At 45.5% G+C, this 12,017-nt stretch overlaps 1 protein-coding gene across 1 annotated transcript in view; it reads right to left on the minus strand.

The window, feature by feature from the left end:
* The window catches only part of LOC135507795 (double C2-like domain-containing protein beta), a 49,097-nt gene extending 38,019 nt beyond the window's left edge, over positions 1 to 11,078 (minus strand). Inside the window, exons 1-2 of the mRNA XM_064927455.1 lie at positions 10,858 to 11,078; positions 1,392 to 1,845 (exon numbers count right to left, since the gene is read on the minus strand). Of these exons, the coding sequence (XP_064783527.1) occupies positions 1,392 to 1,827 (436 nt within the window). The 5' untranslated portion in view covers positions 1,828 to 1,845; positions 10,858 to 11,078. The remainder of the gene's footprint in view (positions 1 to 1,391; positions 1,846 to 10,857) is intronic.
* Positions 11,079 to 12,017: the final 939 nt, after the last annotated feature.

A 12,017-nucleotide genomic window follows, 5' to 3' on the forward strand; every position in this document is an offset into this window, starting at 1 on the left:
GAGGTTAATTACACTTTGAATGGTGTATCAATGCACCCAGTCACTACAAAGATAGAGTACCACTCTCTATATTTTCAAGCATAGCGGTAGCTGAATCATGTTATGGGTATTTTTGTAATTGTTAAAGAATAGGGAGTTTTTCAGTATAACAAAGAAACGGAATGGAGCTAAGCACAGGCCAACTCCTAGAGGAAAACCTTGATTATTCTGCTTTCCACCAAACACTGGGAGATTAATTAACCTTTAAGCAGGACAATAACCTAAAACACAAGGCCAAATATACCCTGGGGTTGCTTACCAAGACGACATTGAATGTTCCTGAGTGGCCGAGTGACAGTTTGACTTCATTCGCCTTGAAAGTCTATGGCAAGACTTGAAAATGGCTGTCTAGGAATTTTCAACAACCAACTTGACAGAGCTTCAAGAATTCAAAGAACAATGTACAAATATTGCGTGCAAAGCTCTTAGAGACTTACCCAAAAAGACACAGCTGTAATAGCTGCCGAAGATGCTTCTACAATGTATTGACTCAGGGGTGTGAATACTTATGTACATTTGATATTTCTGTATTTCATTTTCAATAAATCTGCAAAAATGTAACATTTTTACTTTGTCATTATGTGGTAATGTGTGAATATGGGTGAGATTTGTTTTTTAGTTCATCCTTTTTGAATCCTTTCTTCTGTTACACAACAAAATGTGGAATAAATCAAGGGGTATGACTACTTTCTGAAGGAACTGTATATGTTTAATGAGTGTATGCACAAAACTAATGTTTGCACAACCGTTGTGGCTAAAATACACCCAGGAGGAAATGTGCAATGGTTGTGATGTGTTGTGAATGCGTTGTGTGGAACGTTTTCGAAAAAATAATATTGTCAAATGAGATTTCTCAATTTCTAATCCTTTCTGTTCTGCGTCCTCATATATCCATGAAACACTTAATTTGTGCTTGTGTATTGCTCATTCCTTTGAAATATACTTGGAACAAAACATGGGATCTATGCGATATTAATTGGATGTTGTTGGAGATGTGAGAAGGAAAATTTGGCCCACATTCTTTAAAACCCTGGCTAATGACGTGTTACCAAGCAATGTTCTTAATTATTGTAAACATTGAGATGAATTGAGGATATGGCATCTTATTGAGAATGTTTGTGTTGGCGCTAGAATGTTTCGAAATAGATTCACACACACACACACACACACACACACACACACACACACACACACACACACACACACACACACACACACACACACACACACACACACACACACACACACACACACACACACACACACACACACACACACACACACTTGACCCAAAGGCCTTCCTTTCCCTAACCCCTGAACCCCACCAAACCCCCACCCCCCCTCCCACTCACTTTCATCATCGTCGTCCGAATCCACCCCTTCTTGCCTTTCCCCCCGGTCCTCTTCGATGGGTTTCCTCTCCTTCTCCTTATTCTCTCCGTCCGTCTCCCCTCCATTGCTCAATCCGAAATCTGGTTCCTTCAGGATCTTCTTCTCCCGGGGCGGGGGCGGGGTCATGGGAAAGTCGTGGAAGCGCGGGAAGAAGTCGGAGATCTGCGGGATAGGCATTATGGGCCCCGGGCACACGTTGATGGCAAAGTGCTCCTGCATGGAGATCTTGACAGGAGAGGGCGGAGGGAGAGATCTGGGAGCAGAGGAGGTAGCACGAGAAGGTGCGGGGGAGGATGGGGTGGAAGAGGAGGGAGGGATGGAGAGATGTGAGGAGGTGGAAGAGTTGGGTGGGGGGGCGAAGTGGGAGTGGGGCGGTGGAGGTTTCGATACGCTCATGTGGACCGCCGGATGGGACTGTGGGTAGGCGTGTGTGTGTGTGTGTGTGTGTGTGTGTGTGTGTGTGTGTGTGTGTGTGTGTGTGTGTGTGTGTGTGTGTGTGTGTGTGTGTGTGTGTGTGTGAGAGAGAGAGAAATAGAGAGGGCAAAATGAATGAGAGGGGAGGAAAGGAAGGGTGGGAGACAGAGCGATAGTATCACTCACTTTATCGAGTATATCTCACTTCCTGTTTTATTTGCTGACCCTCTCTCTCCCTCACTCTCCCACTGTTCATAATGCTCTTCTTCAAGTACCTGAGCTGATGTAAGCTACTCCCAATATCTCAATAGTCTTTCATGTCAAAATATTGAGCTACTATGTCAGATCTCCGAATACATATTCATGTTTGACAGTGTATCGTTCTACTCTCTCCATTTACTGTTATTCATACCTCTACTGTACAAGTTCATCCCTGCATCTCTCTCTACATCGCTCTCCCTCATCTTCCTTTCGCTTTCTCTCTACATCTCTTTCTCAGTTAGGATACACATGCCTTCACGATCCAAGATGGCAGCATGTGAAGTCGTTTGTCTGTGACTAGTAGATTTGAACCTACTAATAACCTAATCCACAATATCCTTGTTGTGTAGTGCAAACTATTTTGTTTTGCTGGTGTAAAGATTGCGTGTCTCCCACAACCCAGATACACCATTTTTTTCTCTCGCTATTTGCACTTCTTTACTTGAAGTTTACCAAAGTAACCCTATGTCTGGCTAGCCTGGGTTCCATCCTCAGCTTTCCCTCCACGGAGTGTCTCGTCCACCAAGCTGCTCCTCTTCACTCTCCTCCTGGCTGTCAGAGGCAGCTCAACAATCCCCAACCCGTTCTCTCAATCGACCCCCTCACTCAATCAACTCACACAGACTCACACATACACACAGTCCCTCTCTCCCCTTACCTTTCCTTGGCCTCTATTTCTTACATCTCGCAGAGAAAATGTCAATTTTTGTGGTATTTCTTTATGCACTGACTTTACTGAACTCTGGAGAAAACGAACATTGTCGATGGGTGAGTACATCTGACAATGTGCTCTCCCGTCCATTAGACATATTGTCTGCGGGAACTCGCTCTTTTTCACTCGGTCCACTCGTCCAAGTGCCGATGCATTTGTGGCATGATGTGAACAGTGCGAACTTGTGTCACTAACAAAGTCTAATGGTTTTAAATGACTGCTTTGTATTGTCTGGAAACTCACTTGTCGAATTCGCTCGCAGTAGGTCTCTTAAAAAAGTGACGCTGTGTAAGGCTATTAAACAGAGGTGCCAGTTATTCTTCTTTTGGTAACGTGCAACCTAACCCTGGCCCTGATGTGCAATGTCTTCAACCCCCCCTTTGATTTTAAATCTATTATTTTAAATGTACGCAGCCTGTTGTCGAAAATGGATGGGGTTAGGATTTGGGCTATATCAACGGATGCTGATGTAATTGTGTTTTCGGAAACCTGGCTCAGCAAGTCTGTTCTTGATAATGATATTTGTATAAATGGTTACAATGTGTATCGCACTGATCGAGTTAAGAAAGGTGGGTGTGTGGCTATATATCTAAAGACTAAATTCCTTGTAACTGTGTTAAAGTCTGAAACTATTTGTAAACAGTTGGAATTTCTTGCTTTGAACGGAGACTTTTATACGGAGACTTGATTACACACAGGTGGATTGTATTTATCATCATTAGTCATTTAGATCAACATTGGATCATTCAGATATCCTCACTGAACTTCTGGAGAGAGTTTGCTGCACTGAAAGTAAAGGGGCTGAATAATTTTGCACGCCCAATTTTTCAGTTTTTGATTTGTTAAAAAAGTTTGAAAAATCCAATAAATGTCGTTCCACTTCATGATTGTGTCCCACTTGTTGTTGATTCTTCACAAAAAATACAGTTTTATATATTTATGTTTGAAGCCTGAAATGTGGCAAAAGGTCGCAAAGTTCAAGGGGGCCGAATACTTTCGCAAGGCACTGTAACTGTGATTGGCTGTTATAGACCTCCCCTCTGCTCTCGGTGATGCATTTTCTTCTCTGATTCACCTTATGTCTAAACTTCTTTACAGTGAAATGATTTTGATTGGTGATCTCAACTGGTGTTGGTTAAAGCCGGTGTCTTGATGATTTTAAAATGTTTTGTTAATCTATGAATCTTACCCTGTTGATTAACTCACCCACTCGCCCAAATCTCAAATGTCCAGAGAAATCTACCTTGATTGATTTGATATTGACAAATGTTCCACATAAAATATTCTGCGGTTGTTGTTTTTTTTTAAATGATTTAAGTTACCATTGTGCTGTTGTTGCTGTTAGAATCACTAAGGTTCCTAAGACAAACCCACGCTTTATTCGTAAGAGAAATGTTAATAGTTTTAATGAGCAGGCTTTCTTTCATGATTTGTTTTTGACTGGAGAAAGATTGAGCCCCAGGAAATTCTTTCATTATGTTTTTTTTCCAAATACTAAACAAACGTGCCCCATTCCGTCGGTTCAGGGTTAAAGGTCAGGATAAACCATGGTTTTCTTCTGAGCTGTTTTGTATTATTCATGAATGTAATCTACTGGGCTTAAACAAGGAAATCATGTTCTAATGCTGATTGGCTTCTTTTTAGACAGTTATGAAACAACTGTTATTTTCTTCTCAGGAAGGCCAAGTCCAAATGTTTTATGTCTGTTCCCACTGATAACCTGAATGACCCTAAAAACATTTTTGGAAGGCTATTAAATCTATGTCTGGTAACAGTAATGCAAATGAATTACCATCATGTGTTTTGAAGGACTTTGTTGCTGTATATGACAAAACTGAAATGCTGAATTGTTTCAATGAGCACTTTGTATCATCTGGTAGGCTGTTTGATTCAGTGTCCTCCTGTCTCTGTACAACCCTGTGTGGATGAATCAGGGAGAGCTGGTCAAACTTTTAGCTTTTTGCCATTCTCAGTGCAGGTGGTACATAGAGCCCTGAAATCCTTAGATCAGAGAAAGCCTGCAGGTCCTGATCTTCTTGATCCCTGCTTTTTAAAACTGGCAGCTGATTTCATAGCTGAACCACTTACATATCTGTTCAATCTAACCCTAGAATATAATGAATTTCCAAAGATCGAGATATCAGAATTTGTCCTGCCACTTTTAAAAGGGGGACATTCAATTATTTTAAATAATTATAGGCAAATCTCAAAGCTGACATCCCTGGTGAAAATACTTGAAACCCTTGTGAGTGAACAGCGAAAAGAGTTATTATATACTAACTCTATTTTATCAATGTAGCAATCGGGCTTCAGGAAGAAACATAGCACAATTACAGCAGCCATGAAGGTTTTAAATGATATCACTGAAGCCCTTAACAAAAAAACAGCATCGTGTCTCACTTTTATTTCTAAGGCTTTTGATACAGTTGATCATGCTATACTGAGGCAGAGATTGTCGAGCGTAGGTCTTTCGGAGTATGCAGTTGCATGGTTTGCTAACTATCTGTCTGATAGAACTCAGTGCACTCAATTTGATGGGCTCATGTCTGTTAAAATGTCTGTTTTTAATGGTGTGCCCCAGGTCTCTGTACTTGGTCCCCTCTTATTCACTATTTATATAAATAATTTAGACAAAAATGTGTAAAATGCACAACTTCACTTTTATGCTGATGATACTGTTATGTTATGCTGATGATACTGTTATGATATGGTTGTTGTGCCTTGTCTCTCACAAAAGCTTTCCAGAACTTGAAAACTGCTTTTTATACTGTTCAACATACCTCGTGTCAATTGATGCTTATCCTCAATTCTGACCAAACTAAACTAATGGTGTTTTCTAAAGCAAAAATAGACCTCTGAACCTTTCACCTATTACTACCTGTCAGGGAAATGAGATTGAGACTGTAACCTCATGTATATATCTTGGAATTTTAACTGATGACGGCCTCTCTTTTAAATTGCATATTCAACAATGTTACGGCTTTCGTTGTGGGAAGGAGAGTCGGACCAAAATGCAGCGTGGTAATTTTCATACATGTTTAATGAACGAATAAACACGAACAATACAAAACAACAAACGTAACGTGAAAACCTAAACAGCCTATCTGGTGACAACAAACACAGAGACAGGAACAATCACCCACGAAACACTCAAAGAATATGGCTGCCTAAATATGGTTCCCAATCAGAGACAACGATAAACACCTGCCTCTGATTGAGAACCACTCCAGACAGCCATAGACTATGCTAGATACCCCCACTAAGCCACAAACCCAATACCTAACAAAACCCCAAGACAAAACATACCACAATAAACCCATGTCACACCCTGGCCTGACCAAATAAATGAAGACAAACACAATATACTTCGACCAGGGCGTGACAGAACCCCCCCCTAAGGTGCGGACTCCCGGACGCACACCAAAAACCATAGGGGAGGGTCCGGGTGGGCGTCTGTCCATGGTGGCGGCTCCGGCTCCGGCGCGGGACGTGGACCCCACTATATTAGAGTCTTAGTCCCTCCTCCTCGCATCCTTGGATAGTCCAACCTCGCCGCCGACCATGGCCTAGTAGTCCTCACCCAGAACGCCACTGGAATGAGGGGCATCTCGGGACTGAGGGGCAGCTCGGGACTGAGGCAGCTCGGGACTGAGGGGTAGCTCAGGACTGAGGGGTAGCTCGGGACTGAGGGGAAGCTCGGGACTGAGGGGTAGCTCTGAACTGAGGGGAAGCTCAGCACTGAGAGGAAGCTCAGCACTGAGAGGAAGCTCAGGCAGGTGGTTGGATCTGGCAGATCCTGGCTGGCTGGCAGTTCTGGCAGATCCTGGCTGACTGGCGGATCTGGAAGAGTCTGGCTGACTGGCGGATCTGGAAGAGTCTGGCTGACTGGCAGATCTGGAAGAGTCTGGCTGACTGGCGGATCCTGGCTGACTGGCGGATCTTGGCTGACTGGCGGATCCTGGCTGACTGGCGGATCTTGGCTGACTGGCGGATCTGGAAGATCCTGGCTGACTGGCGGATCTGGAAGAGTCTGGCAGACTGGCAGATCTGGAAGAGTCTGGCTGACTGGCAGATCTGGAAGAGTCTGGCTGACTGGCGGATCCTGGCTGACTGGCGGATCTTGGCTGACTGGCGGATCTGGAAGATCCTGGCTGACTGGCGGATCTGGAAGAGTCTGGCAGACTGGCAGATCTGGAAGAGTCTGGCTGACTGGCGGAATTGGAAGAGTCTGGCTGACTGGCGGATCCTGGCAGACTGGCAGCTCTGGCTGCTCCATGCAGACTGACAGCTCTGGCTGCTCCATGCAGGCTGGCAGCTCTGGCTGCGCTGAACAGGCAGGAGACTCCAGCAGCGCTGTAGAGGAGGAAGGCTCTGGCAGCGCTGAACAGGCGGGAGACTCCAGCAGCGCTGTAGAGGAGGAAGGCTCTGGCTGCGCTGAACAGGCGGGAGATTCCGGCAGCGCAGGAGAGGAGGAAGGCTCGGGCAGCGCTGGAGAGGCGAGGCGCACTGTAGGCCTGATGCGTGGTGCTGGCACTGGTGGTACTGGGCCGAGGACACGCACAGAAAGCCTGGTGCGGGGAGCTGCCACCGGAGGGTTGGTGTGTGGAGGTGGTACAGGGTAGACCGGACCGTGCAGGCGCACTGGAGCTCTTGAGCACCGAGACTGCCCAACCTTAACTGGTTGAATACTCCCGGTCGCTCTGCCAGTGCGGCGAGGTGGAATAGCCCGCACTGGGCTATGTCGGCGAACCGGGACACCGTGCGCATGGCTGGTGCCATGTAAGCCGGCCCAAGGAGACGCACTGGGGACCAGATGCGTAGAGCCGGCTTCATGGCATTTGGCTCGACGCTCAATCTAGCCCGGCCGATACGCGGAGCTGGAATATACCGCACCGGGCTATGCACCCGCACTGGAGACACCGTGCGCACCACAGCATAACACGGTGCCTGCCCGGTCTCTCTAGCCCCCGTAGGTCTCCTACCTGGCGTCGCCATACTCCCTGTGAGCCGCCCCCCAAGATATTTTTGGGGCTGACTCTCCGGCTTCCATCCGCGTCGCCGTGCTGCCTCCTCATACCAGCGCCTCTCCGCTTTCTCCGCCTCCAGTTCTTCCTTGGGGCGGCGATATTGTCCAGGCTGATCCCAGGGTCCTTTACCGTCCAGGTCGTCCTCCCATGTCCATTCCTTCTCTTGCTGCTGCTTTTGCTGCAGCTGCTGCTGCACCTTGGGGCAGCTACACTCCCCTGGTTTAGCCCAGGGTCCTCTCCCGTCGAGGATCTCCTCCCATGTCCAAGAGTTTTGTGTCTTTGGCCGCTGTTGCTGCTGTCCATTACCACGCCGCTTGGTCCTGTTGTGGTGGGTGATTCTGTTACGGCTTTCGTTGTGGGAAGGAGAGTCGGACCAAAATGCAGCGTGGTAATTTTCATACATGTTTAATGAACGAATAAACACGAACAATACAAAACAACAAACGTAACGTGAAAAACTAAACAACCTATCTGGTGACAACAAACACAGAGACAGGAACAATCACCCATGAAACACTCAAAGAATATGGCTGCCTAAATATGGTTCCCAATCAGAGACAACGATAAACACCTGCCTCTGATTGAGAACCACTCCAGACAGCCATATAATATGCTAGATACCCCCACTAAGCCACAAACCCAATACCTAACAAAACCCCAAGACAAAACATACCACAATAAACCCATGTCACACCCTGGCCTGACCAAATAAATGAAGACAAACACAATATACTTCGACCAGGGCGTGACAAACAATTTAACAAAAATGAAAGCTGAAGTTGGGATTTTATTTTAGGAATAAGGACGGTTTTTCTTTTGAAGCCAGAAGGAGGCCAGTATCAGCTACATTTATGCCTTTACTAGACTATGGGGATATCTTATATATGAATGCTTTCGCTCAGTGTTTGAGATCAATTGACACCCTTTATTTACCATGGCACTTTGAGATTTATTTTAAACTGCAAAACACTTACACACCACTATACTTTATATCCCAGGGTTGACTGGCCTTCTCTTGTCACTCGTAGGTTCAGTCACTGATATACTTTTATTTACAAAGCAATTTGGCGTTTACTACCTTTTTATTTGGGCATTTTTATTGTTGTGGGTACTCTCTTCGTTCGCTGGACTTTATCCTGCTAACTGTTCCAAATGTCCGAACTGACTTTGGTGAAAGGGCTTTTATGTACTCTGCACCATTGGCATGGAACGCCTTACAAAATACTTTTAAACTGGAAGAACTTGTCCCAATTGGTGTTTTTAAATCATTGATGAAGGATTTTGAGGCTGTTTCCCTGACCTGTCAATGTTTTTAATTTTCTGTTTTATAATTTTGTTATACTCTTGTCAATTCTACGTTTTTTTTACTACATTACCCTGTAGTTTTTTTAATGTTGTCTGTCTGTAATTGTGTAATGACTTGGTACTGCCTTATCTTGGCCACGGCGCTCTTGAAAAAAAGAGATTTCAAATATATCTCAATGATCCCTTCCTGGTTAAATAAAGGTGAAATGAATTCAAATAAAATAGGTTTGTCTCTCTAGCTCAATCTCTTTAGCTGTCTCTCTTGCACTCTTTCCGCTTCTCTCTCTCTCCATCTCTCTCTCGCGCTCCACCTTGTCCTCAGTGTTTACATAACAGTACTTGAAGTCTTTTTCTCCAGGCCAGACCGTGGCTGTCACCTATAAAATGAACAATCGTGTTCTAAATGAAGATCAATGATAAACTGTAATGGAAATGGTAATCATCCCATTGTGTATTGAGGACATTTAATTATAGTACCTCTCCTTTCATTATCCTTTAATACATCTGTCCTAGTGTAAATTGTAATTACCGAAAGACCACACTACTGGCTATTGAAATCCGTACAAAACATTGCTTTTAGTGTTGTTGTGTACTTAGCCTACATGTACACACTCAATGTGATACACAGGCAGTGGAGGCTGCCGAGAGGAGGACGGCTCATAATAATGTCTGGAACGGAGTAAATGAGATGGCATCAAACACCTGGAAACAATGTGTTTGATGTCTTTAATAGGATTCCGCTCCGGCCATTACCACGAGTCCGTCCTCCCCAATTAAGGGGCCGCCAACCTCCTACCCTCAAGACACACATACTCAAGACACACACACACTCAAGGCGCACACGCAGAGACATACAAATGAGCAGACACACAGACAGATCACAAAAACATTTGTTTTTGCCTCAAATGAAGCGAGCACCAGAATGCAATCCAGAATCGTTCATCAATGTAAGAAATGGTTCAATAAAAAGCCCACATTTTACCACAACAACACCTCTCTGTCTTTCCTTAGGAAACCCAAACTCCTACGCACAGGCTTAAACATACCTGTACCCTCTCGCATGCACCCACTCTTAAATTAATTATGCACACGCGCTCTGACTCGGTCAGAACTGCACAGAGGGAAAAAACGGCGACTTACAGCATCTTGAGGATGCACACGCACTTACTCTTTCACAGACGCACACAGACCTCCAGACACACACACGCTCTCACCAAGTCAGACTTAAGCACAGACGTCGCCTAGACTCAAACTGTCTGACTTACAGCTTCTTCAGCATTCACACGCACACTCACTCATTCACACACGTACACACAGACACACTCATTCACTCCCACGTGCACACACAGACACAGTCATTCATAGACACATGCACACACAGACACACTCATTCACTCACTCACACATGTACACACAGACACACTCATTCACTCACTCACACATGCACACACAGACACACTCATTCACTCACACATGCACACACAGACACACTCATTCACTCACTCACACATGTACACACAAACACACTCATTCACTCACTCACACATGTACACACAGAAAAACACTTATTCCCTCACACATGCACACACAGATACACTCATTCACTCACACATGCACACACAGACACTCATTCATTCATTCACACAAACAGTCAGAGACAGACAGGCAGGCAGGCAGACAGACAGACGTAGACACAGAGACACGTACCCAGTGACAGTCTTCATCTGTTCCAGCGCTCCATCTTGTCTTCTCACACGTCCTCTGTCTCTTCCCTCACACCACTGAGGAGCAAGCAGAGCTGCTTTGACTCGATATATCCTTCCCCACTCTCTCTCTCTCTCTCTCTCTCTCTCTCGCTCTCTCTCGCTCTCCTGCGATCTTCCTCTCCTCCCCTGTCCCTCCCGTTCACTTGGCCGTGACGTTTGTAGTTAAATTCTCTCCCAGTTGGTTGTGCGCACACACCATGGACATCGTACTGTCACTCAGTGGCTCCGCAGTGAGGGGATTTAACTAAACAGAGAGAGGGAGCGGGGGGGAAAGATGGGCAAAGGGAGAGAGGGAGGGAGGGAGGGAGGGAGGGAGGGAGGGAGGGAGGGAGGGAGGGAGGGAGGGAGGGAGGGAGAGGGAGAGGGAGAGGGAGAGGGAGAGGGAGAGGGAGAGGGAGAGGGAGAGGGAGAGATTGAAATTTCATTGCCCTTTTGCTGACACATTTCAATATAATAAGTGTGTAATGGGCATATGTTTCTTGCATATCCCCATCTCCCCCTGAGACACCGGCAGGGAGTGGGGTCACGGCCAGGGTCACCATCATACCAGCGCCCCTGGAGCAATTAGGGTGAAGTGCCTTGCTTAAGGCACATTGACAGATTCTTCACCTTGTCGGCTCAGCACTCTAACCTCGAGGCTACCTGACACATTTCAACCCATTGCAGCCATCTATACAGGGATGTCAGGGATGCTTCAAAAGTTAAGAATATCCCTTAGAGAGAGAGAGAGAAATTCCACTGTTTCTTTGCTGGCACATTCTGGTAGAAGATTTCAACCAATAAATAAGAGTTCATCCAAAACAATGGAAACGCCATGGAAACGCCTTGGAAACGCAGTTCCCCTGTGGTGGATAGAGCCATAATCCCTCCCCCAATTTCTGACCAGCACAATTAGCCTATATTTAGGCTACTGTTTATATGTGTATTTCACACTATGTTGGGGGTAAAAATCGGAGTATAATGCTGTATGGATGTCAACCCCAACACATGTTCATGTCATCCTCACCAATCATCTGCATTACACTTAAACACTACTTCAACTACCACCAACCATTTCTACAGTACATGGACAGCTATGCCCCCAGCTTATGCAAACGGGAG

The sequence above is a fragment of the Oncorhynchus masou genome, chromosome 21 (genome assembly GCF_036934945.1).
Source record: "Oncorhynchus masou masou isolate Uvic2021 chromosome 21, UVic_Omas_1.1, whole genome shotgun sequence".
Lineage (NCBI taxonomy): Eukaryota > Metazoa > Chordata > Actinopteri > Salmoniformes > Salmonidae > Oncorhynchus > Oncorhynchus masou.